Source organism: Hemicordylus capensis, chromosome 4 (assembly GCF_027244095.1).
Source record: "Hemicordylus capensis ecotype Gifberg chromosome 4, rHemCap1.1.pri, whole genome shotgun sequence".
Taxonomy (NCBI): domain Eukaryota; kingdom Metazoa; phylum Chordata; class Lepidosauria; order Squamata; family Cordylidae; genus Hemicordylus; species Hemicordylus capensis.
The window spans coordinates 35067652-35087104 of NC_069660.1; the positions used below are offsets into that span (position 1 = coordinate 35067652).

At 43.1% G+C, this 19453-nt stretch overlaps 1 protein-coding gene across 1 annotated transcript in view; it reads right to left on the minus strand.

Moving 5' to 3' along the window:
* Positions 1-305: 305 nt before the first annotated feature.
* KCNS1 (potassium voltage-gated channel modifier subfamily S member 1) overlaps positions 306-19453 on the minus strand; it is an 84257-nt gene continuing 65109 nt past the window's right edge. Inside the window, exon 3 of the mRNA XM_053243427.1 lies at positions 306-854. Coding sequence (XP_053099402.1) covers positions 663-854 — 192 coding nt within the window. The 3' untranslated portion in view covers positions 306-662. The remainder of the gene's footprint in view (positions 855-19453) is intronic.

The window sequence follows — 19453 nt, forward strand, 5'->3', positions numbered from 1 at the left end:
CAAAGACATCAGGGCAGCATGCCAGCTCTTGCCTGTTTGACGTTATTTGAGCTGGTTTGCATGGAGCATTTCAAGGACACCATCAGTCCGCATCTGAGCAGCCAGCAACTGAATCCTTCCAAAGCAAAACTGAGAGGGAGGCATGCGGAGATGAAAACAAGAAAGAAGCCATTCTAAACCAAAGCTTATATTCCCCAGTTTCTAATGGCAACTGTGTTTTATTGCACAAAAGCAGGAGATGAAGATTGCGCTATGCAAACTGTGAAGCATATTGGGCTGTGTTTGCAACTAAAAAATGACAGGTATTGCTGCTGGTAGGAGCAACAAGAATAATTGATAAATTTTGTTTAATCTCTGCCTCCCTCTGTCAATGTACCCAAGCCAATTTAGGATCCTATAACAAGCTGGTTGAAACTATTGAGTGCTGGTTCTTCAAGAGGCAAGTCCTGGAGGCCTCTGGGTGCTAAAGGTCGTGTGAGAAAACTGGAGACACAGTTTCACTTTCCCAAAGAGGCAGCAGAGGCCTGTGTTAGTAGTTGAGACGGTATGGTCTTAAAGGCCTGAATAGTCCTAGCTCAAGATAGACCAGTAACCACCAGAGAAAGTGTTCAGGTAAATTGTACTTGTTACTTCTCCAGTCCAAGCTTTTGTGTATTGGGCTTTTACAGTAAGTTAGAGGCAATAAACAGAAGAGTTGTTAGAAGAAAACTTTGGTCTGTGCTGTGGTGGTCGCTTATGCAATTGAAACCAACCACTTGAAATTCCTGCCAGTCTGTATTTCCCACAGCAAACCTCTGTTGTATTCTATCCAGTAATCTTTTGCAGTTTGTTTGGACATTTGTCCCAGTGGGGTCCTGCAGAGAGTGTGAGGGAGTCAGAAAGGAAAAAGGGAGGGAAGGAGAAGGAGAAAAATGGAGTTGTTGCAGAATAAACACTTAGTTAAATCTACATAACATTTCCTTGTGGGAAGCAGCTATAAAACAAGCAACCAAAGTATTTCTAACTTAGTATGTGTTGAATGGGCTGATTCTCACACTCACTGCAATAGTGTTACATGGCAAGTTTGAGATTTCTGAGCCGCATGCCAGGGGCATAACTATAATAGGGCAAGGGGAGACTGTTGTCTTGAGGCCCCCTGCCTTGTCCCCCCCCAGACATGTCTCCCCCACCCAACATCTGCCCAAGCTTCCTTGAATAATTTTTAAAAAAATTTAGAGGAAGGCAGTGATGGGGGGGGCATTTTTTAAATTTTGTCTCTGGGCCCACTCCAACCTTGTTATGCTCCTGCCGCATGCACTCCTGTGGAGCATGTAGTGAGAACTCAGGATTTTTCACTGATCTCAGGTTAAAGCCACGAAAACCCGACATTTAAACTGAGATTATTAATCTTTGATTTGAACTCGGTTGCTCAAATGTTGGCTTTTCGTGGCCTTTCCCTTGGCACTATTGGAAGCTACAGTCCATCATATACCTGTTTCACAACACCCAATGTCCAATTGGTTCAGGAGAGATTGAGTCAGTATCTCATGTCTTCCTTCGATGTTGTTTTCATCATGACTTGAGGTTTGACCTGATTTTACCAGTATTATTGAAATTCCCAGGATATTCAGATGATTTTTATGTTAATTTTCTTTTAAATGATAAAAATTCTTCTGTGACTTATAAAGTGGCCATTTTTTAATTTTATTTTTTAAGCATCTAGGGTTCGTTGTAAGTTAGTAGCTTCTGTTTAAGTTATTTGGGTCAGAGTCGTATTGTTATTTTGTACAAATTCCTCCTTGGTTTGTTTTGCTGGTTTCTGTCTATACTAAGGGCTGGCTGGCTTTTTGTGGCTTTAATCTGAGATTGGTGGAAAATCCTGAGTTGTCACAACACAGGGTCCCGTGCAGCTTGGAGATCTCAGACCTGCCTCTTAGCTCACATTGCCATGGCTGTAAGAACCTGGCCAATGTTTCTCCTGCCTTTCCTCCACAGCATGCTCCTAAGGCAGCTCACAACATAAACACAGTCATTGAAATATGCTTTAAACTCCAGCATTTGAAGCATTCAACAATGAAAACTCTAGAAACAGCCTTGTCTTCATGGCTCTGGCTACTGACCTTATTAGTGGCCATTGCCTCTGCCTCAAACTCTTCAGGAGAGCAAAGGAGTGGCAAAGAACATTAGTGGGGAAGCGAGGATTTTGCTCTGCATTAGGCAAGGAAATTAATGTTTGTTTATCTTATTGCAGAAGCCTTCTCAACACTTTCAAACCTATTCAGAAAAGGGGCAGATTCCTCTTACAAAAGTCTCTCTTTTTGGATTAGGCCAAATCTGCCAGTCTGCTTTCTCTTCCTGTTGAAGACCACGTGGCAGAAAAGACTGGGATGGAGAGAGAGGTCAGTACCAAGCCAGCTGCAATCTGCAGGACCTAGCACCCCGCTGCACACATGGTCTCATTCAGCCATTTTCTAGCCAAGAAGGAAGCTGAAAGGTTGGCCTGGCTCCTGGTAGGAGATTCCTTCAGCCTCCCTACCGGGCTGCACTGGCTTCTGCTGCTTGTTCTGGGGAGAGGAGTGAGTGAATGAGGATGCTTTAATCAACAGAGGCCTTTTAGAATAATTAATTTAGCTGGTCTTTTGGCAGCAAGCATGGCTTGTCCCCTTTGCTAAGCAGGGTCCATCCTGGTTTGCATTTGAATGGGAGACTACATGTGAGCACTGTAAGATATTCCCCTTAGGGGATGGGGCTGCTCTGGGACGCGGACCTGCATGCTTGTATGCAGAAGGTTCCAAGTTTATTCCCTGGCATCTCCAAGATAGGGCTGAGAGAGACTCCTGCCTGCAACCTTGGAGAAGCCACTGGCAGTCTGTATTGGCGATACTGAGCTAGATGGACCAATGGTCTGACTCGGTATATAGCAGCTTCTTGTGTTTCTATGTTCCTATTATACTATGACTTTATTTATTTTATTTTATTTATCAAATTTATATACCGCCCAAACTTTCATCTCTGGGCGGTTAACATACATAAAACAATTAAAACATAAAAAGTTAAAACATTGTCTAATGCACTCCGCTGTAAAGTTCCAGTTTGGCAGATGGGGGAGTGAAAGGAAGAGTGATAAATCTTTTGGGGAGAGTGCCTGCTACCTCTTGGAGTAATCCCTGGGCTTGTTCCAATTCCCCCTCTGATTTTCTGTAGGCCAGAGATGAATGGTGAGTCTACCAGCATCTGGTGCAATGATCTAAGCTTACGACCTATTCAAGTCTACCCTTCCATTACTGTGTAGTTGTCATGTTTTATAAAAGTCATGTTTAAAGTTTGGCCACACAGGAGATCAAGATTGCTGTCATTTCACCTGACTTGACAGCATCAAATTTTCCTATACATTCCTAGTGTGTGTGTTTGTGGGGGCAGCAGGAGGAATCTCTTTTGAAAAATGGGAAACCTATGAATGTCGCCCAGTGCTGCTACTGGAGGAGAGGGCCACTGCTTTTAAAGTCTCTGAAATCTTTTCCATCTTAAAACACACGCACACAACTTCAGTTAGTTTCACATTGCAAAACCTATCATTGTGTATAGTCTTGCACTGAAATGCAGCAGTTACAATTTCTGTTGCTGGAAGATAACATGTTAATGGTTCTTGGGAAAGAGAATGCTGTGAAATAGATGAAACACCTGTCTACTCAGTAACACCAAGCTTCTGGTGAGACATGTATGTTCTACTTATGGCAAGAGAGTCTTATTTTGGAGATAAGAAACTTTAAAAGGATAAAACTGAAGCAGGCAAGCTCCCAAAGAAAACTTCTGAGAAATGAAAGATAAACTTCTTAAAGATTGTCTGTGTTTACTGTGAAACTGATTTAAAACATCTGCTGATCTGCGGACTCTATACTGAAAATTTCTGGAAATTAGCCTAGGCTAATCCAGATGTTATTTTCAGAACACAATCTGCATCACTTTTAAGGGGTCAAATGTTCCCAGTCCCAAGAACTTTTTTAAAAAGAAAGAAAGGCAGATATCAAGATCTTCCCTACTTGGCTTTTCTAGTTATCTGTGTGCTGAACTAGTTTGCACAAGTACTCCAACTTACTTTGTCCAGTCTACCTGGTGCAAAAATTAACACATACTCACTTAAGGGGATCTGTTATCTGAAGTCTTGGAGAACAGTCTCTCTTCCTCTCTCTTTAAATATATTATATATTTGTTATCAGGATTTATGTCCCGCTTTTTCAAAGATGGTTTAAGCTGATTACACTAAAGCCCATGCAGTGTACTGTGAAGAGTGCTCAAAAGATCTCTCTAAACTAGCATATGGGAACAAAATGTGATTCAATGAAAATGAGTGATGCACAAAAGGACAAAATCTCCTCATTTCACCTGCACACTAGCCCTATTCAGATATTATGTTGTACAAGTGTACAGTTGTACAACATAATAATGTTTACAATGTGTATTGTAAACCTGTACAACCATCTATGTTCTTATATGAGTAACTGTACCTGTGTTCATTTTAAAAGTGAAACTAGTTATTGGCCCCCTGAAATACAGGATACAGATAGGAAGTGTGCTCTGTACCTGTGTTCAACATAACGTGTGAATAACTGTACCTCTGAACAGATCTGTATCTGTGTACACTGTGCACTTATATGGGTGTTGAATATAACATGTTAGAGTGTTGAACATAATGTGTGAATAGCGCTACTGATGGGTCCTGAGCTGGTATTGAGTAGTCAGGACAGAGATCTCGGGGTCATAGCAGTCAATACAAATATCTACCCAGTGTGCACCAGCTGTGAAAAAGGCAAATTCCATGCTAGGTATTATTAGGAAATGGACTGAAAATAAAACTGTCAGTATTATAATGTCCTTATACAAATCTATGGTATGGCCACATTTGGGCTGCTGCTGGGTACATTTCTGGTCACTGTATCTCAGAAAGGATATTGTAGAGCTGAAAATGTTGCAGAAGAGGGAAACCAAAATTATTAGGGGGCACTTTCCTTATAAGAAAAGGCTACAGCATTAGGGGATTTTTAGTTTAGAAAAAAGGCAACTAAGAGGAGACATCGTGGAGGTCTATAAAATTATGCACAGTGTGAAGAATGGGTAGAGAACAGTTTTTCTCCCTTTCTCACAACACTAAAACGAGGGGTCATTCCATGAAATTGATTGCCAGGAAATTTAAGACGGGCAAAAGGAGGTACTTCACACAGTGTTTAATTAGTCTGTGAAGTTTATTGCCACAGGATCCAGTGATGGTCAGTTTAGATGGCAGACAAATTCATGGAGGACAGATCTGTCAATGGCTACTATTCTTGATGGCTACCTCCGTGTTCAGAGGCAGAATGCCTCCAAATATCACTTGCAGAGGAGCAGACCATCTTCTGGTTGTGGATGTATGCCAGAGGCATTTGGTGGGCCATTGTGGGAACCAGGACATTGGACTGATGGACCTTTAATCAGTTCCAACAATGTTCTTCCACTATTAATGTCTAGAGTGTTGCGCATGGGCTTGAGGAAAGCCAGGTTCAGTTTCAACTCCTGCTCAGCCCTGAAGCAAAATGGGTGGCTGTTGCAAGACACTCCCTCTCAGGCCAGAACTCGGTATTGTGGAGCCATGTGGCTTCCCCTAAGGGGAATATCTTACAGTGCTCACACATCAAGTCTCCCATTCATATGCAACCAGGGTGGACCCTGCTTAGCTAAGGGGAAAAATCATGCTTGCTACCACGACCAGCTCTCCTCTGGTTCTATCATTGCTCCATTGCTGTTACCTATTGTTTACCAAATTGAATATAAATGTTAAAGTGAGAGGGGAGGAACACATGAGATGATATAACACCATAAATATATTAACACTGAGTTTGTTTCTAGGGCCCTAGTGGAGATAACCAGACTAGGATTTGATCGAGCTAAGCGCTTGATTATACAGTGTATACAGGATGTAGAGCTGCAAATGGAACAGGCAAACTTACCGGGTGGTATATATCTTGGAAGTCAGAACATTGAGTTTAAGCCAGCTCCATATTTAAGTAATGTGTTGATACCAAAGTTCAGGCGAGCTCTCACTCTTGCCCGATTAAACGCTCTACCTACATCGGTTTTATTTGGAAGATTCGCAGGCACGTCAAGCCTATCTAGAGTGTGCCCATGTGGATCTGGCCATATTGAAACAACCACTCATGTCCTGTTGTACTGTGATCACTATAGAGAAGCAAGATGTAAATTAATAGCCCTGCTCTTGAATAATTTCCCGGGTCATCAAGATGAATTTTATTTAAATTATCTGCTTACCAACTTAAATTCTGATGTTGTAGATATGGTGGCTAAATTTTGCTATATATGTCAAATGCAGACTCACATGGTATAATGAACTTTCTATTGTCGTTCCTGTTTTCATTTTTATGTTTTTATTTTATTTTATTTTACTGGTCTATGACCGGGGGGGGGAAATATATATATATATATATATATATATATATATATATATATATATATATATATATATATATTCATTCTAGGGTTGCCAACTTTTGAACCAGCCCCTGCTCCTATGCCTTTTACAGCAGCCTGCTTTGCACCTTTTGGCCATTGTGCCTGAGGATGATGGCAGTTGTTGTCCAATAACATCTGGGGACCCAAGTTTGAAAACTCCTCTTCTACAATATGTAAAATATGTAGAAGACAATATGTAGAACACTGTTGCAACAATTTATATAATATTCTACATATTGTACATTATGTAGAATACATATTCTACAATATGTAGAACACCGCTGCAACAGGCCCTCAGCGGTGCTGCCCATTTATATAAAGATGCTTGATTGACAGAAAGTGTGAGTTGTGGAGAAATTCATTATCACAGTAGATCAGCTGGGCCTAGCTTTAACATTTAATGAACAGCAAAAAAAGAATTTACCTCCGTGAAATAAATGATTACCTCTGAAAACCAGAGGCGTTTTCTGTTCCTATGATACTTTCTTGGTAAGAAGTTACTCGACTTCTACCTACTTTCTGGAGCCCCTCTAGGGGATGAAGAATAAACTGGCAACACTTATTGAATCTCCCCTGTCAAGTCAGAATCTCCTGGACCTAGATTTCAATCCCCACAAGGCTTGTGAGCCATCCATTTTTAATAAGGGTAAAGAAACCATTGCTGGGAGGGATATATTTCTTATTTGTGTTTATTAGTATTGAGACTTTCATGACAGATGCTGAAATTGCATTCCATTTAATATCAAAAGAAAGAATGTTCTGTAACTCCTAGACAGCACCTTGCTCGGAGGTGCTCAGCAGAGAGTTTGTTCCTCTGTTTAATATGAATTTCATTAAGGGTGGAGACAGCCTCAACTCACAGTTCTTCTCATGCCCACAAAAGTCATGCTAGCATAGACCTGCCAACTTTTTAACTAGCCCCTGAAGCCATGCTTTTAACAGTGGTTTGATCTGCAGCCATTAGCAGCGGGTAGGTGTCCTGCAAAGCTCCAGCTACTAATTCCTGTAGATCACACACACACTGCAACTGAAAGCACAGCTGCAAGAGCTGATTGGAAAGCTGGCAACCTATATCAACAACCGACGAGATACCACACACTGCACTATAATTTTTCATCTTGATCATTGTAGTTCCACTCTGGTCCCTAACAATAAAGGAAACTTAATGGGTAATTGCTATTCCTGGAACAATATTGTTGTAGGAAAGTGCAGTAAGAATATGGCCATTTTTCATTTTATACTGAACATTTCATCAAGGCAAAACATAGCTAATTGTAAACTATATAAATAGCATGAAGAGTGACGTACAGATATTTTTAGCCAGAGAGTGGCCACAGGCCTTGTGACCAGGCCATTATTTAATTGAAGTGACTAACAACCAACCGTATCCTGTGAGATGATGCAGTGAGGCAGGAACCCACAGGATGCATCCAACTGCTGCTGATTGGGTTGCCAACTGCCCTTGCTCCTGTGTCTTTAACAGGTGCCTGATATACTGAAATTTGACAGCTGAAGCTTTCCCCACAACTCAGCTCCGTGCCAGGGAGAACCGTCGTTAATTCTCTGTGTACCAGGCTGCTATTAAAGGACAGGAGCCAGTTAATACAACAGCTCCTGATGCAGAGACAGGGGGATCAAGAGGTTCAGAAATACTCTGTGTAGGGATAAAGTAGACATTATTTTAATGCCTACGTTATCCCTGCGAGAAGCACTTCCAATTTTGCATCCTGTCAGGAAAACGTACGGTAGGCCTAATGCTCTCTTTTGGCTGGAAACAAGACTGTAGTTTTTGGGAGAGCTGAAAGTGGTATAATAGATGCATAATGGTCCTTGATGCAGCAGGCAAGATGAGGGAATCGCCTCAAGCAGCAGATCATTGGATTGCGAGCAGGGCAGAAAGATGTCCCCACCCCCTCTGCTGCCACCATTGGAGCCACTCTTCAGGTCTGGTCTGATCCTTCCAAGCTTTGCAAGGTTAGCCTCTCTTTACAACGCTTGTAAAACACACAAAGATAAGAGGCAGCTTGTGGCAACCTTCCCTCCTCCCTGTCCTATGTTCAAAGCTTGCAAAGGTCAGTTTTGAAAGGGGGCTGGCCTCCACCAGGGGTGTGGGGAAGGTGGCATTTGGTGCCCCACCTCAGGTGCTGAGATACCTTTGCTTTGATGTTCACAGGCAGTTCTTCTCTCTCAGTGGTGTCTCTGGTCTAACTGGTATAACGTTATGCAAGTCCTTGAAGCAGTTACAAAATTGGCAAAATCTTTTGATCAGAGGAGACAGGGATGACAGTCCACAATGATGCCACCCTCTCTTTTTGTCGCACTGTCTTACGTATTTCGAACAAAACATTGACGGTCACCAGTCTTTTTAAAAATGGCAGGAAATAAAGGCCAGGTTCACAAAATCATTTGAATCTAGGTTTAATGTGGATTACTGACATTAGCATGATTGTGTGAACCCATGCCAAGGTTACTTGTGGCCCAAGATGAACCTGAGATTCCCACCTTGGCATGGGTTCACACTATCACGCTAATGTGGGTAACTCACATTAAACATAGATTTGAGTGATTGTGTGAACCAGGCCAATTTGTTGAACTGTTCTGTAAATTCTCTATTATCTCATAACATTTATGCCAAAATGGATTAGAGAACTGACAGGACACTCTCAGCATAGCAGGTACAAAGACAAATAGCGTTGCTAAAGTTTCAACCCGCTTCTGCGACTATCCCTTTAACAACAGCTTGATATGCAAACATCAGCAAGTAAAGCCTGTGATGGCATGGAGCCAACCATTATGTTGACTCCTATAGATCAAGCCACACTTAAAGACACAGCTGCAGAGGCCATGAGAAAAGTTGACCATCATAGCTTCAAAGGTGCTGGTGTTGGGGGTGAAGGTGTGAGTCAGAGGGTAGGTTCTTTGGATCAGGAAGTTAGGATAGAAACAGGAGTCCTGTTCAGACATTATGTTGTATGAGTGTACAGAGATCTGTATATTTGGACATGTTTTTGTGGGAATGTCTGTAACTGCATTTATTCTTAAGGTGGACCTGGGTAGAAGTCCCTCAAATGCTTGATACAGATAGAAAGTGTACTGCTGTATCTGTGTTCAATATAACATGTGAATATCTGTATTAATTTACAGGTCTGTACTTGCGTACACTATATGAGTGTTGAACATAATAAGGCTGAAGTCCTTTACAGTTTAAACACTGACAAATCCACTTTAGGAACATGCCATCATCTCTCTCTTTTCTTCTTGTGCCTCACTGAAGCCTGTGATTCTTGCAAACTAACATTTTTTTTGCTTCTTTCTCTGTTGCTGCATTTACACTGCAGTGCAGTTGCTGCCTTAAGTGGCGCAGCAGGGAAATGCTTGACGAACAAGCAGAAGGTTGCCGGTTCGAATCCCCGCTGGTACTATATCAGGCAGCAGCAATACAGGAAGATGCTGAAAGGCATCATCTCATATTGCGCGGGAGGAGGCAATGGTAAACTCCTCCTGTATTCTGCCACAGACCCACAGGGCTCTGTGGGTGCCAGGAGTCAAAATCGACTTGATGGCACACTTTACTTTACAGTTGCCACCTAATGGCACAGCGGGGAAATGACTTGATTAGCAAGCCAGAGGTTGCTGGTTTGAATCCCTGCTGGTATGTTTCCCAGACTATGGAAAACACCTATATCGGGCAGCAGCAATATAGGAAAGAAGCTGAAAGGCATCATCTCATACTGCACGGGAGATGGCAATGGCAATGGCAAATCCCTCTGGTATTCTACCAAAGACAACCACAGAGCTCTGTGGTCACCAGGAGTTGACACCGACTCAATGGCACACTTTATTTTACAGCTGCCAAATGTTTTATAGGCCCTAGTTCTTATACCTTGAACAGAAGCACAATCTACAGGCATTAGTAGGTGATACTGCAAGTAATACTCATCTCCATGCCTTGAAAAGCTTCATTTGATTATTTCTGCAGATCACATTTCTATTAAAGATTCAGGAGCAGGCTTGGCTGTTTTTTCTCTGGTCCCTTGGCAATCCTAAATTGGACAGATGATTCCTTAACATATCTGAGTGCAGAGCAACTTTGCAATTTCTCCTCCCTGATCCTAACACATATGTAGTCAAAAGGATGCTTGCTAATTTACTGGCTTCACAAATGAGCATATTTTGAGATATAATTAAGCGTATTGATTAAGCATATGAAATTAATTTCATGTAAAACACTAAATGTGAGTAGGTGGCTTGACTGAAAATACACCACAGTCAACTGTTCTGGCACTTTATGTGTGTGTGTGTGCGCGCGTGCATTTTTAAATTTAGCCATTTCTATTTTTAGGGCCGGATGGTTCTCAGAGACAGAAGTTCAAGGAAATTGGTTAAGCTATTTGAATTGAATAGAATGCCCCTGAGAACCACAGACTGTTGGGAGGTTTTTTTTCCCCCATGCCAGCAACCCAATACAACCTTTTAACATTACAAATCCCAGAACACATATCCTCATAGATATAGAACTGAGATTCTTTGCTTCCAGCAGCTTATAGTGAGGGCACTTTGAGTTCATGGAAACTGTTTAATGGGAAGAGAGAAGCTGTATTCAAAGAGGCTTATTTATTTTATATTTAGGAAAAAAATGTTAGTTGTTAATCTTGCCTCTGAACTCTCCAGATCCCACTTCTAATATTCCTCATGCCAAAATATGGAGTATCAAAGCACCCATTAGAGCATGCTCTCCAGCTGTTGCTGAACTACAACTCCCATCAACCCTAGCCACAATAAATTGTGGCTGGGGATTATGGGAGTTCTAGATCAGCAACAGCTGGAGCAGGGATGGAGCCACCATTGTGCAGGGTTTTCCCCCAAAGAAATGGGCTGCCACACTCAAGAGGCTGCACCTTGCACCCTGGCATGCCCCCCGTGTCTGACGTCAGACACAGGGGACATGGCCACACAAAAGGGGCCACATGCCCCATTTGGAAGGCAATTCTGGCCAGTGCTGCCTTCACAGGGCAAAAGCAGGGAGAGGCATTCCCGGCCAGGCTGGGAGGGAGCCCAGCATTGGCTGAAACCTCTTAAAAACAGCGCCACGCTGTGAAGGCAGTGCTGGCCGGAATTTCTTTCCAAATGGGGTGTGCGGCCCCATTTGCTAGTGTGGCCACACCCCCTGCGTCTGATGTCAGACACAGGGGGCGTGGCAAGGGTGGTGGGGGCCACCAGCAGCAGGCTGGATAGGGGCCCCCACCACCCTCCGTATGTCACTGAGTTGGAGAGCCAAGGTTGTCTGCCCACATTAGATTCTCCTTTGTACTTACAATGCACGCGATTGCTATTCCATTATTTGACACTTGATAGTCACTCGCTGTCTGATCCTCCATCCAGCTGTGCTGTGCAATCATGGGTGGCTGGGTGCATGAGTGACTGTGTGTTGCCAAATGTATTAAAAGGAGTCCAGCTGTAACTCACAGAAAGCAATTAAGGGAGTGCGAGCTTTTGTAGGCGGGTTGTGTACGTCATCAGACACCAGAATAGAGCTGTGGGCTTCAAGTCAGAGAATGTGGTTAATGGCATGTTTACACTGTCTTCCTCCACCTTCAAAGGGAAAGTCAGTGGCCCACATACAGCGCCGGCTAATGCAGACAGTTCAGCACTGCCTGTGTTGCTGTGCATGTCTAAACCACGGCCTACAGAGTGTTGTGGAACACGGCTGTTCCACTCCCACTTAAAATTGTGCGACCTGGCCTCCATTATTTCCAGCACAGGTGGTATTGCGCAAGTGTGGCTGTGCAGTTTTAAGTCAGAAATGAGCAGCCCTATTCCGCAACACTGCAGGCAGTGTTTGGCAACAGTGCTGAATCAGCTGCGTCATGCTGGGCTGTAGGTGGCCCATTATACACAACTAAATAACGCATTGGGCAATTCAGGGGGCAAGATCAGAAGTGCTCATTCCAGGGACAAAGAGATTGAGGTCATGTCTACTTTTTTCCACAGAGAAGCAGTTCTGAACACCTCTTTAATTTCTGTTTTGCAAAGTATTTTTTTTTAAAAATAGCAATAGTGGGGATGGGGAAATGGATGAGGAATGTGGTATGCAGGGAGTGTGGCTCAACCCCTTCCCTGCCCACCATGGTCATGTTTTAAAAGCATCCTATTTGCCATGGGAAAGAAGCAGCTTTCGGGAGTGTTATTGCTGGCAGCATGAAAGCTCCCTCCCTTATAGTCCCTCCCTCATTTTGTTCCACATCAGCTGCCACCCCCCTTCCTGTTTGTCATGGGAAGGAAGCAGCTTCCAGGGAAGGGGTATTATTGTTGGGAGCAAGGTGTGGAGGGAAGAATGGGCTTGTCCCCTCTGCACTAATCTTGAATCCACATCTGCTGCCACGCTCATGGCCATTTAATTTAAAACAAAAATTGCACTTGCACACACATGCAGAATGGGACAGAGATATTTAAAGTAATGTCTATTCTGGCCCTTTTCTGCAATGCTTACATTTCTCACAAGGAAATCATGGGATCTGAAAGAATATATATATTATTTTTTTACATTATATATCTCACTCTTCCCCAGAGCAGTGTACTACATACTTAGGTTTCTCCTCAATCAACCCTGTAAAGTAGGTTAGGCTGAGAGAGAAGTGACTAGCCCAGAGTTACCCAGCAAGTATCATGGCTGAATCGGGATTTGAACTCAGGTCTCCCTAGTCTTAGTCCAGCACTCTAACCACTATACCATGCTGGCGCTCTCTCTCTCGCTCTCTCTGTCTGTCTATCTATCTACACACACACACACACACATATATATATATACATACATATATGGTTGGATTGTGGCAGCCAATATTTTCAAGGGTGCCAATGAAGAAGCAGGTGATGCAAGAAGCGTGCCCGTTGCAATGTTTCAGAGGATGCTGGAACACCTGTGTGGTGACTTTGGATCACAAGATGTCTTAATCAGCTCTGCTCCGGTCCAAAATCTGCTCTTTTCCGCCTGCTATCTCCCCATTAGAATCCAGCACACTGTCACCGCTGTGTTGTTTCCCTTCCTTTCCTGTTTCCATCCTCATTATCTTCCAAACTGATACTAACCCTGACCTTAGTACGTTGCTGCCCGATACATCTCTCCATCAGCTTGGACAAGAGCATGGCATTGGATCAGTCCGGTCAGGTCCAGGGCAGTGACTTTAAACAGCCAGTAGTTGCTAGGCAACTGGAGGATGCCCTCTCCAGTAACTTCCTGACAAATCCCATGGACCACAGCTGAAGTGTGGCTGTATGGATAGAGATGCAGTTATGAGCTGGCAGATTTCTTTCTCTTGCTTGCCTGGCACCTCAGACTCATTTTGACAGTGGTTCTAAGCATGCTCTGCCTATCAAGAGAAAAGGCAGAGATCCTTTGTCCACAGGAAAATTCAGCAATACAAACACTAACAAGAAAGCCAGGTTTCATGGTGGGTCACTTAGATTTTTAATAAAATATGCCATATGCTTCCCATGCATAAATATAAAATTTTACATGCTTTTTGATGATCTATTTGCATAACAGTTTTCCTTTAGCATATTTCACTGGCCTCTATATCCAGTATGTTTTGCTAACAGAATATATTTAGGAGTGAAAGCATACTCCTGTATTCAAGTATCTGTAGCAGCATTCTTCAGCAATGAATTCCCACAGCAACAAGAAGTGAAGTCTGGACAATGAATGACCCACCCGCCAATCCACTTCTTAAGAATGGAAGACAATGACTCTGCAATTAATGGCTAATGCTTTTGCATCTCTTGAAGTTTGCATGAAGTGTGTTCCTATGTATTGCATTTGAATGAATGGAGTAAAACAGCTGTTTTCTGCTTTGTTTCCCCAAAATCAAACAGCAGGAAAGTGCTAAAACAAGATTTTGTAAACTGCCCAGTTCCTGTTTGGATGAGGATGCATCCAGGAATAGTAATTTGAGCATACATTTTGCTAAACCTGAATTCAGAAACTCTACATATGTGGCTCTTAAGAATCATAGGCTGACAGGAGGTGGATTGTGGCAGTGTTGCAAGGGTCACAGAAGCCGCTGGTGAAAACGATGGTAGTGCTACCAGCATAACCATCGTTTTCCCCATTTGCCACAATCAGAGAAACCAGTTATATTGGTGGCGCTACCTACCAATGCTGTGTCCACAGCAGCAGCGCCACAATACCCTCCCGTCCCCATTATTCTCATGCATCATGCTCAGTCGTTGAATTTTAGAGTTGGAAGGGAGCTTGGAGGTCTTCTGGTCGAACCCTCTTCTCAGTACAGGACTCTGCTACAGTAACCTGGGCCCAAACTACTGACTTGTAATGATACTCTGAAATCTTTAAAATGACCGCATTTGACAGTATGGATTTTCACAGTGAGCTCACACATGCATGCCCATCACTATATATGGCTACAATAGCTAGTAACGACTCCCATGTTTGAAACAGCCATCGCAGATCAAACGTGATCTGCAGATCTTCCAAAGCATCTCAAAACCATGCAAAGAAAGGCTGAAAAGCATAGGACAATTCAACTTATTATTACTTCCATCATGTCTTTAAGGAGCACAGAGCAAAATACTTCTCAAAGAGACAAAATTGTTCAGCTGAGAGTTGGCAAGCGTTGAATGACCGAGTAATGTCCACTCAGATCTTATTCTTCCTCACCCTCTATCTCTCATATGTGCTTGCTTACACACACACACACACACACACACACACACACACACACACACACACCCTATACTAATGAAGTGAAAAGCAGGCAACTGGAAGCAACATCAAGAAACAGAAAACAAAAAGGCAAGCCTCAAGCAGATGCTGAGAGAGAGAGAGAGAGAAATATATTGAATGAAATTTTTTGAGTTCAAATTGTTTTGATTTGAGAATCTTCCTCAGGGCAATTCAAAGAGAACTACTTTGGGATATTTTCTCTCGCAGAGAATCAAGATGCACCGAGTGCTCTAGGATTTTATCAAAATGTTCTTTCTCAGTACAAGTGAGAGTCTTGCCTCTTTCCCCCCCTCACAAGCCTAACAGTTGTTTCTGTGAACTCTGGAGGTGAATGAATTTTGTAGGTCCTGGTATTAGGATCCCAGCATGGCTGCCTTATGGCAACAGTGCATTCATATAGCCCTGGAACCCACTCCCAACACTGGCATAGGACTCCACTTACCATTTCTAATATTAGAGGGGAAAGCTGACAAGTTATTAGCAGCAACTTCCATATGAAGAAAAGCCAACAAACCTAGGACACTTCAGCTTATTGTTATTTTCATTTAGGTCTTTCTTTTCCCGCAAAGAGCTCAGAGCAGTGGTTGATATCCAGACAAATAAGCTGCTGGTACAGCTAGTATGGGACTGGTGCTGTGGAGGGGGAGGGATGGGCAATTTTTGCCTCTCTCCCCTTGCCTTTGAAACCAACATCCTTCTTGTCCTGGGAGATATATATTCAGGAGTCAGTCAATTTCAGAGGGAACAGGAGTCCATGAAAAACGCCCCTTCCCCAGGGCACCAGCACCTCGTTAGTCTAGATCACCAGTGTTTTTACTTGTAACTTCACAGCCCTTCTGTGAGGAAGGTTAACCCGAGAGACAGTGAGTTACCCAGAGCCACCCAACAATCTTCATTCCCAAGTGGGATTTGAACATGCTGCTCCTGCACTCAAGATACAGTGCCACACTGGGTCATATAGCTAACATAGATGAAGGTTGCAGTCTTATGTGCACTGACTTGAACATAGGAAGCTGCCATATACCGAGTCAGACCATTGGCCTATCTAGCTCAATATTGTCTTCACAAACTGGCAGCGGCTTCTCCAAGGTTGCAGGCAGGAATTTCTCTCAGCCCGATCTTGGAGATGCTGCCAGGGAGGGAACTTGAAGCCTTCTGCTCTTTGCAGAGCAGCTCCATCCCCTAAGGGGAACATCTTACAGTACTCACACATCAAGTCACCCATTCATATGCAACCAGAGTAGACCCTGCTTAGCTAGGGGGACAAGTCATGTTTGCTACTACAAGACAAGCTCTCCTCTCCTGATTTGGAGACGTGCAGGGATAACCAGAAAAACAAGTTTTAAGACAAAGAGGCTTTTCATTTATTTGTTTTGTTTTGTTCCAGGGGTAAAGCTGAATTTGAGCCAAGGTTTACCATCATGGCATGCTAACTCCTAAGAAGGAAGAAGATGCCCTTGAGTAGCTGGTTTCAGACAAATTCTTAAATAGATTTGGTATCTACAATGTCTGCATTTTCGTACCAACTGCTGTTTTGCTCTTAATCACTCTGATTCAGGCAACCTTTTCCACATGGGCTACCATGATGGCATTTCCCCCTTTGAGTAGTAAGAGCGTTCATGAACATTCCATGACATCAGCCAATGATTAGTGAAGGCTCACATTCAGATAGATAACTGCCAGCTACAATCTTCTTCTTTTTAAAGTTTCCCTTATTTGGGCTAAACGCAAATAAGTGTTGTCTGAGATCTTATACACTGAAGGATCAACGGTGGGAATGTTGCCAGAGATCTGCATGTGTGGTTTGTACACATGTAGGGACTCTTTAAAATGCTTCACTGAGCATGTGTATAGTCTGATACAGGGCCAGTGGTTGCAAGTGGGCATGATCCCATTCCCCTTGTACACATGTTCAGAAATACATCTGAACTGACATACTGTGCAACAGTCCATCTGCCTTGTAATGGAATTTGTGCATATTTGCACAAGATGCAAGAATTGCATAAACACAGTTGCATGATGGACAACTGTTATTTCTAATGGCCATCCATCATGCAACAGTGTTAGCACAATTCTTCCATCTTGTGCAAGAGCACGCATTCCTTTACAAGGCAGGTGCAACATTACGCAGTATGTCAGCCACTGCAACTAAGTGCCCTAAAACAGCAAGCGCTCAAACACAGTGCATTTGGAAATAAATTATAAATGATTCAAAATCGCTTTCACTTTGTCAAAAGCCTCAAGAGCATCAATACGTCAAAGCACGAATGTGTCAAAGGGGTCACTTTTTATAATTTGAAAATCCTTTTGCCTCTGTTCTTGACGTTCCAAATCAATAACATTCATTTGACATAACAATAAAGAGCTCCTCTGAGATTAAAAAGTAAAAGTGGTGTTGGTGATGGTGGACAGAATGCCAGGAAGGAAAGAAAGGAATATAAAGTGCATGGGAAAAAAAAAAGATTTGTACAGGGGAAGCGGGGGAAGAGCCGAAACAAACAATAGCCTTGATGCTGCTGTAGTCATGGGCAACTAGTTACCTATGACGATGAGTGGCTCTGGATGTGGAATACATGTCCAAGCCTTGAAGAACTGACTGGTGTATCTTTTGATGAAGAAACACACATGCAAGTGAGAGATCAGTGATGTAGGTTCCTGGAGTCCTAATGAACATAAATAAATGGAGTCCTAAGGTTCCTCTCAGTCCTAAGGAACATCATGGACTTCTCATTCAAAAAACATGGGGTGTCCCAAAAGACCGTTCTCATAACCTCAAGATCTACACAGTAGAGAACAGTGCCCAGCCATATCCAAACCATAATTATTAGAGCAGTGCAGGCATGGCCCAAAGTACTGCAGTGCCTGAGGCAAGGCACCAAATGCTGCCTTACCCCTGTGGCCCTGGTAGGGCCCAGCTTCCTTTCATAACAAACCCCTGCAAGGTTTAAGAAGTGGTGCAGGGAAAAGGGAAGGTTGCCAGCAGCCACATCTCTCCTCAGGCTTCTTACAGTCTTTGCAAGGAGTGTGAGGAGTGGTGCTCTTGGTAAGACTTACAAGGGTCAGATCACTCCCAAAGTCTTGTTCTGATGGTGGTGGGGCACTTTTGCTGCCCAGCTGCTGCCCTAATAACCTGCAGCCTGAGGCGACCACTTCACCTTGCCTCATATCTCCTAATGGCTGTGGGGCTAGTGAGTGAAGAATTGCGCAAGTATCTTGATACATGAAGTAGCTGGGCAATGGCCCCGTGAAGGAAGTACATACAATAGGCTAGTTCACACTATCAGTAGTTGGGTAGGACAAGCATGCTCCTGTTTTGTGCGCAAGTAAAAACAAATCACCACCACCACCAAATATTTATATGCCACTTTTCAACAAAAGTTTCCAAAGCGATTTACATAGAAAAATAATAAACCAACAAGATAAATCAACAAAGAAGCAAGGTAGGAGCAAAAGAGATACCTGCTAAATGAGCAAAGAGACACCTTTAAAATTGGTGATTCTCTTATATTTAGCAGGGGGGGAGCAACTGGCTCCATCCATCCAACCCCAGGACAACATCTCTCTGGTGGCTGTTGCTGGCATCTGCCTGATGTTGTTTTTTATATTATGAGCCCTCTGGGGACAGGGGACCATCTTACTTATGTATTATTTATTTTTCTAGGTAAACCGCTTTGAGAACTTTGGTTGAAGAGTGATATATAAATATTCGTAGTAGTAGGTGGGGGAAGCGATTGCATGCAAGGCTCATGCTGGATGAAACAGGTGGGTAGGATAGAGCCCTCCTACCCAGTAGCAGCCTTGCACAGTCACTTCCCCGCCTCCTAGTTTTACTCACACATTTTACTCATTGCTATAACACAGCTCCTGAACTTGGATAGGACACTTGCCTACCCAATTACTGATTCCGTGAACTAGCCTAATGCTATGTACTCATTACTATAACCACCTGAGGCATTACTGCAAACCACCCACCCACTTCCACATACTTTAAACTTTGTAACCCATACACACAGCCTTAATCACTAGGTGCCCAGTACCAGAGAGTTATTCTTCAGGTTGAAATCTTTCACTGTATTCCCAATTTTGTTCACTTAAACAGAAGTAAAGGTACATATGACCATTTTTGTCCATCCTTCATGCAAGCACATTGCTGTGTGCAATAGGTAAAAGGGCGAACTACTGGCATGTCTATTTGAATGCAGCATGGCAGGTTAAAAATCTTACCCTCCCCTCAGG